We start from the raw sequence: 19,230 nt of genomic DNA, 5'->3' as shown, positions 1-19,230 counted from the left end.
GGATGGGCCGTCAACGTCCGCCGTGCCTTGTTGTGTCTTGTCAGAAGTGCTCGTGGTGCATGCATGGCCATGGCCGACGAGCAAAGGCCGACTGCAGCGGCTCTCGACGGCGGCGTGGCATGTCCATGTGCATGCAAACGGCCCCCACTGCTGAGGTAATTGGATGACGGCCATCCAATCCACGCTATCCACGCCCTCGTGCTCGCCATCCACATCTCCCCGGCGGTTGCTGTTGCTGCTGCTGAGCCTCAGATGCCATGTCTGTGTATCCATGTGGCGGCCGCCACGCCTCCAGGCACACACACGACTCGCCTGCCAGCGGGCCCTCGAATCCATATTATATCCATCTGGAATGGGAAAAAAAAGAAAGAACGCGGCCCTGCTCCATTCTGCATTTGCTTGCGCCCCTAGCCGGCGCCCCGTCACGCGACCGACGACGCCTTGACTGTCATCCACCATCAGTCGCCACGCTGCATATCCATACTGACCACCGCCTCTGTCTGCCGCTGCCGCCCTGGCCTTCCCCGCAATTGCCTCGCCGGCTTCCAAGCCCCCTTGCAGCTGATCACGCTCAGCCGGCTTCATTTGCTGCTGCTGCACATCGGTAACCCAGTCAGCCTCCCACGCGCCCCATGCCTCTCCTCCTCCATCAACCACACTATGTCGTCGTGCGGCCTTGCCCGTGCGTTGGCCCATGACGCCCAAAGCCTTGCCCAAAACAACAATGGCGCCCTATGCCTGTACCTTGAATTATCTTCTTTCCGCTTTTGCTGTCCTTGTCCTCGCCCGTGAGCCCCATAAAATGCTTAGTGCTGCCATCCATCGCTCTAGCTCGCAAATCGCGCATGGGCCCATAGTCTCCGTCACTGAAGCCTGCCTCGACCTGTAGTCTGGCCAGGCAGATCAGCTTCTTCTTTCGTTCTTTCTTCTTCTTTTTCTCCGACTCTCGTACTTCTCTCCTCGCCTCTCTTTTGTTGAACCATGCTTTGGCAAGCAGCAGCGCGAGCCAGGCACACTGTCTCGCCTTTGCTCAGGCGAGCAGGCACTCGGGCACGAAGCGGAGCCGACCGAACCTTCACATCCCACGCCAACCAACGACCCTTCTGGAACTCTGGGCGAGCCTTGCTCTTCTCTGCCGTCACTGGCACAACCACCTACTTTTATGGTGCCAATGACGAACCCCACCGCATCCAAATGCCATGGCTCAAGTCCACTGGTCCTCAGTATGCAAACAAGCACGAGATGGAAAAGGTGGGTTTATTAGAGACCATACGTTTGCACGTCGTCCATGCTCAACAGTCCAGGCCATCACGGAGCTGAGAGAATTGCTGGGAGAGGAAGTAATCAGCACCGACGATGAAGATTTACACAGACACGGCTACTCGGAATGGTCCTCCATCAACATTGACCAGCTCCCGGTCGCCGTGGCATACCCAAAGTCGACTGAAGAGTGCTCCGCCATTGCCAAAATCTGCTTCAAGTACAGGATACCAATGAGTACGCCCGCCATGCTTTCTCCAACCCCTGCCGACTGACACTGCAAAGTTCCCTACTCTGGTGGATCAAGCTTGGAGGCAAACTTCTCGGCTCCCTTTGGCGGCATGAGCATCGACTTTGCCTTTATGGATCGAATCATTGCCTTGCACGAGGATGAGTGAGTCGGCAATGCTTTGCACCTAGAGCGAGGCCACCGCTGACGAAACCTATATAGCATGGACGTTGTCGTCCAGCCTTCTGTGCCCTGGATGAGTCTCAACGATCAGATCAAAGAGTCTGGTCTTTTTTTTCCTGTTGACCCCGGCCCTTCGGTATGCATACATCTGTCACCTGAACGTGCACAGCATGGCCACCCAAAGCTTATTAACAAACGTGTCAGGCCAGAATTGGAGGCATGGTAGGCACGAGCTGCAGGTGGGTGCGGTTATCTACGCTGCACGGATATTGCCACTAATCATCGCAGCGGAACTAACGCCGTGCGATACGGCACCATGAAGGATTGGGTTATCAACCTGACCGTGGTACTGGCTGACGGCACCGTCATCAAGACCAGACAGCGGCCCCGGTATGTATATTCCCACGTATTGGCTTCACAGCATCATTAATAGCCTTCTAGAAAATCGTCTGCTGGCTACAACTTGACAAACCTCTTTATTGGGTCCGAAGGTACCCTCGGCATCGTCACAGAGGTGACCCTCAAGCTAGCCGTCATACCCCAAGAGACGAGTGTTGCAGTCGTGACCTTTCCTACAATTCGCGATGCTGCAGCTGCAGCCTCTAAAGTGCTGCGGGCCGGGGTCCCTGTAGCCGCCATGGAGATCATGGATGACGTGCAAATGGGTGTCATCAACAAAGCGGGTGCGACTACAAAAAAATGGAAGGAATTGCCGACCATGTTCTTCAAGTAGGTTCCCCCAGATAGATTGAATCTTGTGAAGCTAGAGCTAACAGCTGCAAACAGGTTCTCGGGAACAAAAGCAGGGGTGTGTTCAGCCCTACAGCCGCGCATTTACCCAGAACGTAACTAACTGCATACTAGGTACAGGAAAACATTGAGCTGGTAAAGGCTATTGCAAGAGCCAATAAGAGCGGTGATTTTGAATTTGCCGTGGATGCCGAGGAGCAGAAAACTCTTTGGTCAGCTCGCAAAGAGTCACTTTGGAGCATGATGGCACTCCGTCGCGAAGGTGACGAGGTTTGGTCGACAGATGTCGCAGTCCCCATTTCCCGGCTCCCAGACATTATAGGTATGGCCCTGCGATAGCACTCACGCTCGACCTTCTTCTTCCTTTCTTGTCTAACACTGCTACAGAAATCTCCAAGAAGGAGATGGACGACCTTGGCCTTTTCGCAAGCATCCTTGGTCACATCGGAGATGGAAACTTTCACGAAAGCATCATGTACAACAGTAAAGACCCTAAAGAGCGAGCTGCCGTTGAAAAATGTGTTCATGACATGGTCGACCGAGCGCTCGAGATGGAGGGTACTTGCACCGGCGAGCACGGCATCGGACTCGGAAAAAAGGCATCGCTGCAAAAAGAGCTCGGTGTTGATACCATCAACGTAATGAGGTGCATCAAAGGCGCCTTGGACCCTTACTGGCTCATGAACCCGGGTAAAATCATGGATGCTCAGGCATAGCTAGTACCGCCACCACTTTGCTTCTTTTTCTTTTTTTCGTTCAAAAGCCGATATTATGCATTGGGAGGGATGTCTGACCATCTGCACTGCATCTGCTGGGGGAATGCATAGATCTCAGCCATTGATCTTCTTTTTTTTCTTTAAAAAAAGTTCTTAGTAGTAATGAAAAGTTTACACTCCGCAGTTTTGGGGGAAAGTGACCTAAATTGCCATAGCTGACAAGGCGAGCGTGGGACCTCCGCGATCGGTGGTCGCGTTTTCCACCCCACCCCCGCGCGTCATAACTTCCCGACTTGAACTTTATGAACTTGATTGACTCAATCTCATAATTCCACATTCTCTTCTACTACAACCATGGACGCTGAGCATTTTACGTCTCCTAAGCGGGAATTTCCCAAGAAGAAGTGCGGTAAGTGCTTGCCACCCAAAAGGAACGATTGATTGACTGACTCAATCGCAGGTGTGCTCGGCGCAACTGGCTCTGTCGGCCAACGCTTCATCCTTCTCCTCGCTCTCCACCCACATCTCGAACTACACGCTGTCGGAGCCTCGGAGCGATCGGCTGGCAAGAAGTACAAAGATGCGGTCAAGTGGAAGCAAGCGCTGCCGTATTCGGAGCGCATTGGAGAATTGGTAGTGAAGAAATGCGTACCAGAAGAGTTCAAGGACTGCGACCTGGTCTTCTCTGGACTTGACAGTGATGTTGCTGGAGACGTTGGTAGGTGCGCTGCTTCAAATATCCTGCGCTAGAGCTGACCTTTTGTGTAGAGATGGCTTTCCTCAAGGCTGAACTTGCCGTCTTCTCCAACGCAAAGAACTACCGCCGCGATCCCCTCGTCCCACTCGTCGTTCCCACCGTAAACCTTCCGCATCTCGATGTGATCAAGCACCAGAGACAGCACCACAAACTAGAAAAGGGATTTCTGGTGTGCAACTCAAACTGCGCTGTCATTGGAATAGTGATACCTTTTGCGGCTCTGCAAGATAAATTTGGTCCCATTAACCAAGTGTCAGTCGTTACAATGCAGGCAGTCTCAGGCGCTGGCTACCCCGGCGTCAGCAGCATGGATATCATTGACAACGTTGTACCCTTCATTTCTGGCGAAGAAGACAAGCTAGAGACTGAGGCCTCCAAAATCCTTGGAAGTGTCAACGAGGGCGTCACTGGTTTCGTGGACCAGCCCATGAAGATTTCCGCTGCATGCAACCGCGTTCCAGTCCTCGATGGACACACTGCATGTGTATCGCTACGCTTCGAGCGTCGCCCACCGCCCAGTGCAGAGGAGGTCAAGCAGGCAATGCGGGACTATGTCTCAGATGCGCAAAAGCTAGGATGCCCCTCTGCGCCTAAGAAGGCAATTGCAGTCATGGACGAGCCTGATAGGCCACAGCCAAGATTGGATAGGGAGACTGACAGAGGATACACTGTCAGTGTGGGCAGAATACGGGAGGATGAGTCTGGTATTTTCGATATCAAGTTTGTTGCATTAAGCCACAACAGTAAGTTGAATATCATACAGAAGATCAAAACATGAAGCTAACTATTCGTAGCGGTTATTGGGGCGGCAGGTTCTTCTATTCTCAATGCCGAAGCGGCAGTGCTGAAGGGATACGCCTAAGATAGACGCTAAAGAAAAGAAGGTTGATAGCATTGAAGACAAATCAAAATTTCAGGGTTGAAATTCACTAGACTTGATACCCTGACGTGTTGTGATGGACTAATTGGCAATGTTCCCATTGAAGGGTTGTACAGACCCGAACGCGAGATTTGAGGAAAGCAAAGGATTCTCACACGGTTCAACCTCCACCATTGGATTTTGCAACTTGAATGCATTTTACTGGACGTTTCCATGATCTATTTGCGAGGATGATCCACAGGGAGGCGCTAGTCTTGGCGGCGGCGCTAGTGCTCGGTTAGCACACGGCGCTAGTGTGGGAATTTGATCAAATCTTCCCACCTCGATTTCGTACTCTGACAGGACTTCCGACAACCTCGACGACTAACCTCACACAACAGTCAAAATGGCGCGTGGACCCGTGAAGCACCAGAAGCGCCTCAGCGCGCCCTCGCACTGGCTCTTGGACAAGCTGTCCGGTAGGCTCGATTCCTGCACGCCCGCAACCGGCAGTGCGAAGCAACATGGCGAGCATCAAATTGACAATCCGCAGGTGCCTACGCCCCCAAGGCCTCGCCCGGTCCTCACAAGCTCCGCGACTCCCTTCCCCTCATCATCTTCCTCCGCAACCGTCTTAAGTATGCGCTCAACGCCCGCGAGGTCAACGCCATCCTTATGCAGCGTCTGGTCAAGGTCGACGGCAAGGTCCGCACTGACAGCACCTTCCCCACTGGATTGATGGATGTCATCTCCATTGAGAAGACTGGCGAGAACTTCCGTCTGATCTACGACACCAAGGGCCGCTTCACCGTCCACAGGATAACAGACGAGGAGGCACAATACAAGCTCGGCAAGGTCAAGCGTGTTCAGCTTGGCAAGGGCGGAATTCCCTACTTGGTTACGCACGATGCGCGAACGTAAGTTCTCGCTCTATCAGCCGTTGGACCACAGTTTGGGCTAGGTGACTGAAGGGAAACCTCTTTCACCAGGCATACGACCAGGGTCTGGCTATGTCCGAATTGCTGCTAAATATCTATGTGTAGGATCCGTTACCCCGACCCCGCCATCAAGGTCAACGACACCGTCAAGGTCGACCTTTCGACCGGCAAGATTTCCGACTTCATCAAGTTCGACACTGGCGTCATCGTCATGGTCACTGGTGGTCGTAACATGGGCCGTGTTGGTGTCATCACCCACCGTGAGCGCCACGACGGAGGCTTCAACATTGTCCACATCAAGGACGCTGTTGACAACGAGTTCACCACTCGTGAGTCCAACGTCATGTAAGTTTCTTTGTCTATTGACGCTGCCGGATTGAAGCGCTGACAAGCGAGCAGTATCATTGGAAAGGAGAAGCCATGGATCTCTCTGCCAAAGGGCAAGGGTGTCAAGCTCTCGATCGCTGAGGAGCGTGATCGTCGCCGTGCGTACGCCCTCGCTGGTCACTAAATGTGACACGGGCGGGTGTGTAGTAGTAGGTTAGCGTATGAAGTACCCATGAATTCATGAGCATTGGTGCAGGACTCGGAAACTCGAAAAAAAAAAACCAGGCGTTCGTGACCCCGTGTGGGGAGGTTGACGCGGATCTTGCGGATCTGCTTATCATAGGAATACCATGAGTGAGGCCGAGAATCAAACAAATAAACAGTCGAGAAGCCTTGGGGCTCAAACATTGAGCATGATTGTGTGAGCGGAGCATTGTGAATGTGAGACAGTGTCGTGTGCGAAGTGTGGTTTTGGAGGCGTGCAAAAGCAAACAAGGCATTGCGGCGGCTGTGCCCAATGGGACGCGGAACCAAGCGAAGAGTTGGTGGCGCCGAAAAGAGGATACTTATTTCGGGGGCCTAAGACGGCGAGGACTAGACGGGGGTGCATGGCGGTACGAGATAAGGGGAGCACAGGGCTGTGTTTGCGCGCTGTTTGGCGGCGAGGCTGTTTGGCGTGGACAGGAAGCGCGCGTAGAGAGAGGGCGTGTCGGAAGCAGACGAGACACGACAGAAGAGGGATTGAGGCGAGCTGCTCTGCCTCAGGACTAGGCTATGGAGGCTCTGCGCGTTTCAGCAGAAGCGGTGTTTGAAGCATCGAGCGTGCCTGGACGATCACTCTGGGGAGGGCCGTGCAGGCCAGACGAGATGAGACGATGGACTTGTCGGGGAAATGGCAAATGGCATGGCTGCACGGGCGCGCATGCTGGTGAATATTGCGCCGAACAACACGCACTATGAACAGGGAAGCACACTGGTTGGCGCTGTGCGACGGAGAGGAGACCCAGGGGGGAGGGGGGCTGCGCGCACACAACATGGTTGCGAGGGCGAGGCTGTCGCGTTCAGTCCCATCGGATGGCGGTCGAGGTGCTCATGCTTTTGCTGTTCCTGGTGCCGGTGCCTGGTTCCTGTTGCTCGTCCGCTCTCAGCCATCATCACGTCACGATCGAGTCCGCAGCGGTGGTTTGACGGCTGGATAGCGTCCCGCATTCCCAGCAGCCGCAAGCAGGTTTATCGGTGACTAGCGGCCAAAGCCCCCAACGTTCGCATCCATCTCTGGTGCCGTTTGCGCTATTGGCTGCCCGCCCGCGTGCGCCGTTGCAGCTTACAGCTTGTTCTTTTGGCCCTCCAGCCTCCCACCCACTATCCTCCACCTCGTGTCTCCGCCAGCACGCCCACGCCCACGCTTCCCCGCAACCGAAACAGCCAGCGACCGTCAATCTTCCGCCGGCTGTCTGTGTCAATTGCGTCGCCGTCCTGCATCGTGCCATTCCCGGGTCGAGGCATCAATGACACTGCAGGCATCCCGTGCATCCTCACTCGTCACTCGTTTCACCTCGGACACAGCCGCGCTGAGGCTCGTTTTCCACTGCCCTCTCCAACAACGACGTCTGCGCATTCACTACAGTCGCGCAGGACACGCCCCTCCGAGCCCTCCATCCCCAAGCCTACATCGCCGAGTCTCCAAAGCCGGTCGCTGGCGGTCCGGATTCCCACTGCGGTAGTACTAGACGCTGCCCTTTGTCGCCATCATGTTGCGGCCGGCCACCCCTTTATCCATTCTATTCTTCGTCGCATTCGTGCTATTGTTGCTCTCCACCCTCTCGACGCCCCTCATCAAGAGCATCCCGCTCGCTACCTACCGTGGCGTTCGTTTTGGCGTCTTGGGCTACTGCGAAAATGGCGATTCCAGCTGCAAAGGGCCCATGATTGGGTACAACACAGGTATGTCTTGCTACACTACAAGCGCACGCGTGCAACACAAACTAACTACTCGAATGCAGAGAAACTGTTTGCAGGTGACCGGACTTCCGACTTTTCGCTACCCTCTGCACAGCGACATGCCCTATCCTCGATCCTCATCGTCCACCCCGTCGCGGCCCTCATGACACTCATTTGCTTCGCCCTCTCGGTCGCCGCCCACTTCCATTCGCCTGCCCACTCGCCGCGCTACCTTCTTGCCCTGCTTATATTCACGTTCCCAACCCTGCTCGTCACACTGCTCGCGTTTCTCGTCGACATTTTGTTGTTCGTTCCCCATGTGGGTTGGGGAGGATGGATTGTACTAGGTGCCACCGTTATCATTGTTGCAAGCGGAATTGTAACATGTGCCATGAGACGTACGCTGGTCAGCCGCAAGGCGAGGAAGCGACGCATTGCCGAAAACGACGAGATGAACGGCAACACGTATTATGCGAATCGCGCAAACGCGACAGTGACCACTGAATATCCAAAGGCTGAATCCCCGCCCCCTCTTGACAACGACACAATGTCGTCTGCCCTCAAATCAAACGGCAACACGGCCTATTTTGATTCTTCCAAAGCGTCTCCCACAGACGACATGGTGCCTTTGAACCAACGCAACCCTTCACTCAAGACTGTTAGCAGTGCTGGTGGTACTGCCCCAGACACAATGGGCTCGCCGCCTGGTGGCCCTATCGGTCGCCGACAGCCAGTAGACCAATACGGTAACCCTCTCCCACCTATGCCCAACGATGGATTTGTCATGATGAACGGAGCCCCGCGCGGCAGGGGAGGTCCATACAGAGGAAGAGGAGGACCACCACGAGGTGGACAGTTTGGAGGCCCAAGAGGAGGAGGTTACGGTCCAAGAGGCGGATATGGCCCAAGAGGAGGAGCTATGCGAGGACCTCCCCCGCCAGGCTGGAATGGTAATGGACGTGGTGGACGACCTCCGAACGGCCCTCCCATGGCTCGTGGTGCCCCCCCTCCAGGATACAATAACGATAACTTTTACAGCCAAGGACCGCCACCTCGTGAGCCATCGCCGTATGGTCGAGGCCCGCCACCTGGACCAATGCCGGAAATGCCCATTGGCCAGGCTATCGAAATGGATAACCGCACAGGCACACCTGCTAACAATTATGGATTGAGAGAGAGTGACGGTGATGTTGCAGGAATGCTTGCTCTTCAACAGGGTGGCCCCTTCCCGGCTGGTTCACCCCAGAGGCGTTCTCCAGAAATCGTGAGCCCGACCAGCGAATACTCGACATCGTAAGTGTTTTCCACCATGTTCCTTGCGATTGTCTTCCTAACATCAAATAGTGATGCGCAACCACGACAACTGCCCCCGCAACAGCAGCAGTTTGTCCCAGCTCGGGCCGGATGGAACCAGCAAAAAGTGCCATCTGATCAGACGCTCAGCACCATGAACAACAGCAACAGCAGCCGTGGACTCTCTCCGATTCAGGACTCGCCTGTCATGGCGAATGCCCAACTTGCTCCGGTCAAAGCAGTCAACAGACCAGAGCGTAGCTCTGACTACTATGAAGATGTCGATCCCAGATTCGCAGAACCCGTGCAGCCCCAGGCGCCTCCACCACTGCCAACTTCACTGATGCCAGGCGGATTCGCACCACCGAACCCCAACTTTCTTTCCACAACCAACTTGAGTGACCCCAACCTCCCTCGCACGAGCTCTTACGACGACTTGCCAGATGGCTCACGTTCTCCTGCAGCCAGCGAAGCATCGCACTTTACTTCTGTCTCTCAGCGCCCGATTAATCCCAACTGGCGGCCAGAGATGGGCGCCGCGGCAGGTCAGTTTGGTCCATTTCCTGGTCCCCGAAGACCCATGCGACAGGGAGACGTCATTCTGGAAGCCAATGCAGCAAACCCAGACTTTGTGATCCCAGGTGCTACACGGGGACGCGGTCGGGGTCGAGGCGGCGGCGGCAGAGGAAGAGGCGGTCCCATGCCACCTGCCATGCTCGGACCAGGACCGGGCATGTCGAACCAATCCAGATATCCCGGTGGCAATGCCATGTAGGGATGGCACCTCTCCTTCTGAATGTGCTGGAAGAGCAGTCCTTTTTCCATTTCTCCTTGGTGTACAAAATCCCATTGCATGTCATCCATCCTCTTTTACGAACACACTGGGGGGCCTGTTCATTTTCTTCTTCTGGCCCCCAGCAATTAGATAATTTCTAGTGCAACCTCATCGGGCTGCCGCTGTCGCCAACCCTCTTCTTTGGACCTCTGCCAAACTCAGCTGGACTGGAGATTGAAGGGAAAAAGATGTCGCTGGCGGTGACCCGAACCTCTGAAATGTCGTCATGGTAGTCAATACCCTTTCATTTTTCTTCTTTCTTTCTTCTCTTCTTCTCTACGAACACATATGCATCCGCATACATCTGGGTCGCTCCTTTTTTTTTCCTTTTCTTCAATTCTTTTGGTTTGGAAAGCGTTGGAATCACGGTTGGATCGTTCTGGTGGATTGTTGATTTATCAAGCGAGCAAGGAAACACGCACTTTTTTCTTTGTTGCTGACGCGGTGGGCTTCGAATATTCTTGTCACAGTTTGGCAAAGTTGGGGGGGAAGGAGAGAGGCTTTGCAAATGTATATAGCTTCTGATCTGTCCTTTCTTTTTTTTCCTTTTTTTTCTCATTGATTGGTGGTCAACAAGGTATCTTTTTCCACTCCGCGGATAGCATAGATGTTGGGAAATGAAGGCAGAGAAATAAGTAACATCAATGCAAAAACATATGTGAAAGTAAAAAATGGTTCGAGACTGTTCTAGCTGGTGGGCAGTGGTTGTTCACGCGTGTGCACGTTGGATGGAGCGGTGAAGAATGAAGACGTGCAAACTGTATTTTCATGTGTTGATGTGTCGAAAGCGGCCGCGTGGCATAGTCATGTGACGAATTTGTTGGAGGTTGTTTTGTTGTGCCACATGGACAATGTCAGCTCAGCACAGATACACACACCAACACGCCAGTGTACCAGGACTAGGGCTCAACGACAAGCCCACAAGATATCGGCAAGACGCCTCGAATTAAACCCCCCTCTTCTCCCTCCTCCCGCGTGCCTACATGGTTTTCTTCCACGCGAGTTGCAGATAACAAACATCCGACTGTTCCATGGAGGTGCACATGAATTATGTCACACGGGCGCTTTCAAAGTTTTCCGTCGGATGTCGCCAAGCTCGGGATGCATCGTATGCATCGCGAACCATACGCTCGTACTTACACAAACGGTGAAGAGGGGGCATTTGCATACTGCCCAATGCGGGCATAATTCTACAGAAGCCACATGTTCAACTTTTTGCCTCCCCATCTCCAGATGTTCAGCCAGGTCTTGCTGAGCTTGGCATTACTCAATCGCGTGCGTTTGTGGATGATGTACCCGTCCCCCAGATTCCTTTACCCCAGAAAATCAGACAAATCATACATCCACACACCCATCCGTGGCTCTTTGCGGGGTAGACTGCCATACCTTTGTGTTATTGTTATAAACGCAAATCGGGTTGGGTAAAGCCGCACAAGAAGGGGCTGACTTGGCCCTCGTCTCGGTGGCCGGCACACTTTTCGAGAAGGTCCGGGGGGAATAGCACCGCACTCGTCGAGGACAAAGAACGAAAAGATGTCATCACCAAACACACGTGCAGGATTGGCCAGCCAAGCAGGTTGCTGGCAGAGCCGCCTTGTTTGGAGAGATGACGACGCCTGCTGAATGGTGGTGGTCCTTATCGCCGCTCTTGATAACGGATTCATCTCCAAAGATAACTGTACCGACGCAACACGCACCTCGCTGCTGTACACACTGATATTTACGCATTAGTCTGGCCCACAGACTTGGAGTTGCGGTCCGACATCGTCATGAGGCATGCGGGTAGACGTGGCTTTATCTTGGAACAAGGCTATCGTGAAGCAACAAGTGGAGCGAGTATGCCTAGCCCTAATCCACAACCAGTCATGCCATCCACTCGTTCCGTCCCACCTCGAGTTGACTGTGGGGTAGCCTCTCCATCTTCCTATCGATGGCGCCTCGTCTTGCCCCACGATGCTTTTCTCGCAAACTCGTCCGTCGTTGGCTTGTAGGCGAGCATAGCGGCAGAGGATGCACACAGGCAGTACATTTCGTGTCCAACTTTTCCGCCCACCGGGCGTCCTCCCATAGAGGGGTTTGTACAGCAAAGAAAACCGTCGTCGCGGCTGGGCCTGGCCAATAAGGCTCACACCGATGCAGAATGCATAGGAAGAGCCGAATTTCGGAATCTAGGCTTACACGCCCTGCATCAACCATACCAGCGCGACATTTTTATCAGCAGCTATCTTAGCCGGCCCCTAGTCGAATGATAGGCAGAAGAACGACCGGGTATGTCATGGGCCCGTCACGCGCATTAGAAGTCTGTGGGCGTCCCCCAACCCATGGATCCGCATTTTAAGTCCTATCTCCTTCGCACCGGATATCTCACCCCATTGTCGTTTGACTTTCCCAGACCTCTCCTCTTTTACTACGTCAATCTGAATCTGCAACATACCCGCTATGGCTCAAGACAAGGTATTGGCGAGAGATCTAAAGGCGAAGAAGACAAAGTCCAGGAATGGATGTGGCCGCTGCAAGCTCAAGAGGGTAAAGTCTCACCGCCACCATCATTATCCATCCCTTATTGGGAACGCGTGCTGACAAAAGGGATAGCTCAAATGCGACGAGACTGCTCCTGGCTGTCTGCAATGCAAGAAGAGGAACGTGCCCTGCCCTGGGTACGAAAAGACTTTGAAATGGTCGACAAAGTACGAGGTCTTTACGCCTCCTAGCCATTCGAGGGCAGCGCCTCCCAAGTCAAGCCCTACCTCCAACCTCAACTCCACAACTCCTCCTGCTGTCAAGTCGACACTACCTCAGAATGTCGCCAGCGGCATCGAAGCCTTGGCTGCAGTGCTCCCTGTAAGCAAGAACAAGATGACGACGACAACAACCACAACCACCCCACAACCAGCCCCCACAATACAAACGTCATCTGCAATCCCGTCTCCACCTAGCTTTGAGGAGCCTGCATCCAACCAAGAGTCCTCTACCGAGGATGGCGACTCTCCTCGAGAGTACGAGCCCTTTCCAATCGAGGATGTTATGTTGGATGGCTTCGTCGATGCCATGCATCTTCCTCACGAAGAGTTCAGCTTCGATCCTTTTGAGAACATAGACTTTGATTCTGGCTCGCTAGACGACATTACTTTTGGCGTGCACGACTCACCATCACAGAAACTAGATGTCATCCCGTCTTCCTCGATGCCTTTGTTGGACCGCGACGCACACCGAGAGTCTAGCCCTAGACTCTCACGTTCACTGCTTCTTGATTTGTACCGTCTTCCAAGTCCCTCTCCCAGCCCGACATCGTCTGACGATGTCGAGTCTCTTCTTGTCCAACACTACTTCAAGGACGTCTGTGCTATTTTTTCTTCTTTCGATTCTCCTCTAAATCCTTTCCGAACTACCATTGGCCGTATCTATAAGGACTCTCCATCCATCAACTACGCAATCCAATCCATGGCAGCGGCACATTTGGCTAACACTTTTCCCAACATGGCAGCAACAGGAGTTGAGCTCCAGCGCAAGGCACGCGAGGCACTAGAGGCTGAGCTTCCTCTTGCTCAGAGTGGGCAGACGAGCGCTACAAAGACTTTCTTGAGTATCATGCTGCTCGGTCTTACAACCTCGTGGCACGACAGCAGCGCTCTTGGACTCGAATACCTTTCCACTGCAAGAGATCTCATTCTACCCAAGCTCTTCAGCCGATCACGTGGCGCAGAAGTGGAGCGAGAGGCACAGTTCTTTGAAGAATCTTTGATCCATTGGGAGATGCTCATGGGCTTTGTGACAGAAGATGCCATGAGCTTCTCTCCCAAATCCGGACTGCGACCTAGCGTCACCTCGAGGAAGAATGCTCCAGTTGCACGAGGCCCCAACGGCAAGGTTGTCCCACACCCCTGGACAGGCATCGCGCCCATGATTCACTTTTTGTTTGCAGAGGTTGGTCGTCTAGTCCGTAAGGAACGCTCAATGGACCGTGAGTCTTCCATGGATCTTCGCCGACGACAAGAGAACCTGCAAAACGCTGCCTCGTTGGAAGAGGATCTCCTTGCTGTCGACTGCCCATCTGTTGACGAAGTGATTGACTATGGCGACGAACGTACCCCCAAGGAACACTTTGTCACCATTGCTGAAGCCTACCGTCTCGCTGGTCTGCTAGAGATTTACCGTGTTTTCCCATCTATCCTGCGCAAGCGTCTGGGGTCTGATAAGTTCAAGGGCACTGAGGCTGTCGACTTTCAGTTTCCCACACCGCGCTTTGAGACTCAGTTTGAGGATACCGACATGAAGCTCTGGCTCAACTCGCTTGCCATGCACATTATCAGATCTTTAGAGTCGATACCCTCTTCATCTGGAACCTTTTGCATTCAGCCGCTGATACTTGTCGTTGCTGCATCTGAGCTTCGATTCGTCTCGTCGGTTGACTTTTTCGATGTCCATGCCAACGATAGTGAGATTGTCTCTGCACGAGAGTTTGTCATTCGGCGTCTGCAAGAGTTTGCGTTGAGGCTGCCTAACAAACCCCTTCGCACAATGATTCAGCTTCTCAAGGAGACATGGCGTCAGTGTGATGAAGGTCACGATGCCTTTTGGATTGACGTCATGAATGAGAAGGGTTATCATACCATCATGTGATGCGGGTCACGGTCATCAGCCATCTTCTTCCTTTCTGGCCATGCCAGTCCTTGCCAAAATCTTTACTTCATCAGCACTCGGTTCATTGTACGACACATTTTACAATACGGCTTGGCGTTTATCCGGATCCGGCGTTTACATCATCGACGGCGCTCGACAGTCTGCTCCTGCTTTAGATCTCCTACACGCCACCTGTCCTTCCTACGAAAGATCTATCTGATCCACCACCTCTTACGACAACAGTTTTCGATACGAAAGTACTTGTTCTTAATGTACGGCTTCCACCTATACCCTCCTGTCGGTTCAGCATCCCGGTGATGTGAAGACTCAAATGTGGACGCCCACTGCTTCAACAAAAAGCCATTCTTCTTCACAACTTCCTTACGATACCCCCCACATCCTCCAACACGCCCCGCGCGACCAAAAAAACCACTTGCGACATAGAAACCAATCCCCAAGACCGAAACATTGCCTACTGCGAAAATAATACCTAATGCTGGCGAAAGCTCCTCCCAACCCCAACCATCCATCCCATACCAGGACCATTGCGCCTTCCCATCCAAAGAAACCAAAGAGAAAGCAACAAACCTTTTTTCCAAACTGCGACCATACTATCCGATCGCGACAAACCATATCCAAAGTATACTCCCTCCTTACCTGCCTCAACCAAGACCCCCTTTAACCCCTAGCTTTTTTTTTCTCTCCCAATTTGCGCACTGCAAACATGCAGAGCTCTCCCCCCAACTGCGAGAAAGCAAATGACCTTATTACTAGGAAATCATACTTTACACACAGCCTTTCTAGGACTTCCCCCACCTACCCTCCTCTGGACCTGCCTACTACTATTACCACTACTACCACTGCGCCAACACCCATACCTACTACCTGGACCTTTTTTTTTTGACATACTCCAATGGCACACTCTCTCTTCTTGAACTTCCAGCGCGCCAACCAACCCCCTCCCGTTCCGCCAGAGACATAAGAAAAGAGATTTTAGACTGGAAAAGAAAATCCCCAAAGCAACAATGCCGCTAAGCGACATTTTCTTTTCATCTACGGAACATGTTTACCAGATTTTTTCCCCTTCTTGCTGGTTTTTTCCCCTTCCCCATCCCGTTCCCTGGATGCGCGACTTTCTTCCTCTTCCTTTTTTTTTAGATTTGAGTGGACCCAGAGGCGATGGTATTGGTGCGGATGAGAGGTTTGAGAAGACTGGCGTAATGATTTGCTAGTTTTGTGTGGTGGGGGGTTTAGGGTTAGGGTTTGTATACTTTTCCAGTCTACTTGTTATTTCCGGTACCGCTGTTGTTGTTGTTGTTTTTTTGCGCGCGCGTTAGACATTTGACAAGGGAGGATGGAGTGCAAGGTAAGTTGGAAAAGTATATTCTTTAATACTTTTCTACATTGCGTGGTACGAGAGAGAAGGGGGGGGCGGGGGCGGTCGTCTCACACTTTGTCATTTGTTTCTCGGCTCTGTTAGAGGTAAGTTACGGAAAGTTACATATACAGATTATGCAATGTACAATTGAAAATTTACGAAACAAAATATAAAAAAAATATCACATGTACTTGTTCATCAAAACCGTCTTTTCGCTACCTCCGTCCCCCCCCCGCGATTTTCACAGGCAAAAAAGTAAAAATGGTCATAACTTCATTAGTCTAGAAAAAAACAAACTCGGGCCAAATCATGGCTTTGATTTTTGCATACAAAAAAAAAACGAAAAAAAAAGAAGAATCGCCAGTTACAAGACAGGGCGATTGATCTCATCATCACTATCATCGTCATAGGCAATAAACTCTCTGCGTCCATTCCTCCCTTGGGCAACAAAATAGCGTGGCGCCTCGTTGTAGGCACGGATTTTTTTCTCAGCGCCCGGGCTCGCCATTGCGTCTGCAGAGTAGTCGTAAGGGGCAGATGGGATAGCAAGAAGGCGTTTTTCAGCGCCAGCGAGACGAAGGCTGTGTTCGGGTGTGGGGGGTGGAGAGATACTATTTTTTTATTTCGCATGTTAGAAAAAAACACAATTGTTGTTGGATTTTTTTTGGGGGGAGGAGGAAGAAGAAGAAGGGGGGGGGGAACGTACAGGTTCTTGAGCATGTGCAGGCCTTCGGCGATGCAAGCGACGATGGAGAGGACGACGACGAGTTGGAGGACGAGGAGGGTTAGGGGTGAGGATTGCATGTCGCGTAGGGGAGCTGGGGCGTTTGGTGTGGGTTCATCTTCGTAGCATACGATTTTGAATCCATTGGCGCTTGCGGAGGAGGCATCGGAGGGGGAAGAAGAAGACGAGGAGGAGGTTGCGCTTAGGAGGACTGAAGTGGGGATTGGGTTTTGGGCGACTGAATCATCGATGGAGCGTGTGGGGGCGCGTTGGAGGTACAAGGCGTAGAGGTCTGGGTTGGTGTGTTGGAATCGCGAGAGTTGTGAGGCGAGGGTTGTGCAGATTGTGCTGCTGGCCAAGGGACTGGGGGAAGGCGAGGCGGACTCGTCTTCTGAGGGCGAGGCGGGGGCCCAGTGGGCGGCTGAGGGCGAGTCGATGGCGTATGGTGAGGATGTGGTTGAGGTTGACGATGGGGTGCTTGGCACGATTTTACATTGGCAGTGTGTTTTTGTTGGAAGAGCGAGAGTGGTTGTTGTTTGCGCTGAGAAGAGGAGGAGGGTTGTGAGGAGGGTGTTGGAGAGCATGATGGCGGTTGTGGTGAGTTCCTACTAGGGAACTCGGAAGGAGCAGTGCAGACAGGTGCAGATGTTTCACTGAGGCGCAGATGTTTGGTTTACTGGGGGGGCAAATGTTAGTTACATATGGATGGAGAAATTAAAAAAATCGGCTAGTTGAACGTCGAGACATACGCTGTGTACTTGTACGATAACGTCTATGCGAGTACGACGCGCTGGCAGGCCTAGACTGCGGAGGAGGGGATGCGTCGGGGCGGATCTAGACGGAAGCCCCGCCTGGACGAGGATCGCCTTAGATAAGGCTGGATATACGCAGCTCCAAGAGAGAGAGCAAAAAGAAAAAGGAGTTGGCGGGCTTGGCAAGTGAAATTGCCAACGGGCGTATAAGCACCTAGCGGTATGCGGGGAAGATGAGAGGAAGAGGGCGAATGGGAGGTAGTGTGATGACAAAGTGTCGAGGCAGAGACGAGCAAGGCGAAGAGAGAGAGAGAGAGAGCAAGACAGAAAGACATGCGACAGGTGGGCCAGTCAGCGGGGGATATATGGAATTCGTGCCTTTCACTCTTATTCTCCACACGTCAGTGACTATCACCCCATAGCGCCATGGGACGGCGGAGTGATATGGCGTGCCAGCCGCGATGTGTATCAGCTACGCCCACACCACAAGACGATGCCGTTTCGAGAGGCAGACAGTCAGCGCCAGAGCATCGGAGCCACCGACCAGCAGGGCTAGGTCTCGTATGGGATGCTTGGTGCGGTTTTTTACGACCCGGCCTGGACGATGGGGATGTGCATTGCAGGCCTGGGCTGCCGACACCACCGCCGCGCTAGGCTGTACCCGGCTCCCTACTTGCTCTGCCCTCGCGCGCCATGCCAACCGTGTCAGCCCTCTCCAGCTCTCTCCATCTCTCGTCCTCTCTCGCCCTCTCTCGTCCACCTCCTATCATCTCGCTCGCCCTTCCTCGTCGGCCCCAACACACTTCTCCATGCGCGTGCGGACAGGCGGCGGGCCCCTCCGTCGCGGTTTGGCACCGTGTGTTCCAGGGGGATTTTCTCGCTTCCCTGCACGGATGGCGAAACGTATCTCGCCCACACAGACACGCAGGCGATACCCTTTTCCGACCTAGCATATGCCCGTCATTGCTTTTCTGCCTTTTTGCAAACCATCTCTGCCCTTCCTTCATCACCCACAGACTAGGCCAGGTGCGCCCTCGACTCGGCTCCGGCCCGTGCTTACCGTATACAGACCTCGCCCACCGACTCAGCCAGGCCTATTAATACTTCGCCCGCACACACGTGCTGTGCTACCCAGACGCTCTGGACCTCCGTGGCGCTCTTCTAGTCTTCTCACAACTGTACACAAGAAAAAAAATCCGTCACCTGCCCTTTTTGCGCATGCCAACAGAAAAAAATGATAATCACGCAGGGCATATGTCTCCAGCCCTCGCCTCGCTGTGCGCATATATCCTCACCATCGCATCATGGGGCAAAAAGAACGGAGTACCAAACCGGCCCCGAGTCATTGCCCATCAAACCTCCTGCAAACCCGTGTTCGTGCCTTACTTTTTTTTTGTCATTCTCGTCCTTCTTGCCCGGATGCCGAAACGCTGCAGCCTATGACAATCCGCCCTTTTGCATACCGAAACAAGATCTGCTATGCTAAGATTGCCATGCAAAGCTTGATATGTGTAGCACGGCCTGTGAACCATGTACGGTTTCAGCTCTGTATGCATTCGTTACAAAGTGGCACCATTTTGTCCCGAAAATCTCGTCAATAGTCAAGAATCCTGCTTGCAGTGTCCACTGACATTGTCAGCCTTCACTTGTGCCCAGAGCTTGGCGCGC

At 53.1% G+C, this 19,230-nt stretch overlaps 6 protein-coding genes across 6 annotated transcripts; 4 read left to right on the top strand and 2 right to left on the bottom strand.

Annotated features, from left to right (window-relative positions):
- Positions 1-726: 726 nt before the first annotated feature.
- On the top strand, positions 727-4,852 carry PSV08DRAFT_410526 (d-lactate dehydrogenase mitochondrial precursor). Its single transcript, XM_014228322.2, has 13 exons — positions 727-1,251; positions 1,305-1,497; positions 1,546-1,654; positions 1,712-1,808; positions 1,877-1,911; positions 1,961-2,062; positions 2,114-2,401; positions 2,459-2,480; positions 2,537-2,744; positions 2,810-3,112; positions 3,599-3,856; positions 3,907-4,638; positions 4,690-4,852. The coding sequence occupies exons 1-13, from the start codon at positions 982-984 to the stop codon at positions 4,755-4,757; spliced, it is 2,685 nt and encodes an 894-aa protein (XP_014083797.2). The 5' UTR covers positions 727-981; the 3' UTR covers positions 4,758-4,852.
- Positions 4,853-5,160: 308 nt separating this feature from the next.
- Positions 5,161-6,434, top strand: PSV08DRAFT_204734 (40S ribosomal protein eS4; the record flags this gene model as incomplete). The annotated part of the gene is made up of 4 exons (XM_014228320.2): positions 5,161-5,233; positions 5,308-5,671; positions 5,798-6,037; positions 6,092-6,434. The coding sequence occupies 4 exons, from the start codon at positions 5,161-5,163 to the stop codon at positions 6,201-6,203; spliced, it is 789 nt and encodes a 262-aa protein (XP_014083795.1). The 3' UTR covers positions 6,204-6,434.
- Positions 6,435-7,661: 1,227 nt separating this feature from the next.
- On the top strand, positions 7,662-10,180 carry PSV08DRAFT_47568 (SUR7/PalI family-domain-containing protein). The gene is made up of 3 exons (XM_014228319.2): positions 7,662-7,963; positions 8,023-9,253; positions 9,305-10,180. Exons 1-3 carry the CDS (start codon positions 7,771-7,773, stop codon positions 10,026-10,028), a joined length of 2,148 nt encoding a protein of 715 aa, XP_014083794.1. The 5' UTR covers positions 7,662-7,770; the 3' UTR covers positions 10,029-10,180.
- A 2,298-nt stretch (positions 10,181-12,478) lies between these two features.
- On the top strand, positions 12,479-14,929 carry PSV08DRAFT_410523 (fungal-specific transcription factor domain-containing protein). The gene is made up of 2 exons (XM_014228317.1): positions 12,479-12,614; positions 12,681-14,929. Exons 1-2 carry the CDS (start codon positions 12,528-12,530, stop codon positions 14,706-14,708), a joined length of 2,115 nt encoding a protein of 704 aa, XP_014083792.1. The 5' UTR covers positions 12,479-12,527; the 3' UTR covers positions 14,709-14,929.
- Positions 14,930-15,362: 433 nt separating this feature from the next.
- Positions 15,363-15,873, bottom strand: PSV08DRAFT_47553 (uncharacterized protein). The gene has a single exon (XM_066093974.1). The coding sequence runs from the start codon at positions 15,748-15,750 to the stop codon at positions 15,487-15,489; it is 264 nt and encodes an 87-aa protein (XP_065948907.1). The 5' UTR covers positions 15,751-15,873; the 3' UTR covers positions 15,363-15,486.
- A 463-nt stretch (positions 15,874-16,336) lies between these two features.
- PSV08DRAFT_402818 (uncharacterized protein) lies at positions 16,337-17,861 on the bottom strand. Its single transcript, XM_014228316.1, has 3 exons — positions 17,560-17,861; positions 16,793-17,486; positions 16,337-16,697 (listed from the first exon to the last, which is right to left on the bottom strand). Exons 2-3 carry the CDS (start codon positions 17,392-17,394, stop codon positions 16,451-16,453), a joined length of 849 nt encoding a protein of 282 aa, XP_014083791.1. The 5' UTR covers positions 17,395-17,486; positions 17,560-17,861; the 3' UTR covers positions 16,337-16,450.
- Between the last annotated feature and the right edge of the window lie 1,369 nt (positions 17,862-19,230).

This window comes from Bipolaris maydis, assembly GCF_028858645.1.
Source record: "Bipolaris maydis strain C4 unplaced genomic scaffold PSV08scaffold_9, whole genome shotgun sequence".
Classification (NCBI taxonomy): Eukaryota; Fungi; Ascomycota; class Dothideomycetes; order Pleosporales; family Pleosporaceae; genus Bipolaris; species Bipolaris maydis.
Note: the sequence above shows the minus strand (reverse complement) of the source record. Positions and strands in the feature narration are given on the sequence as shown.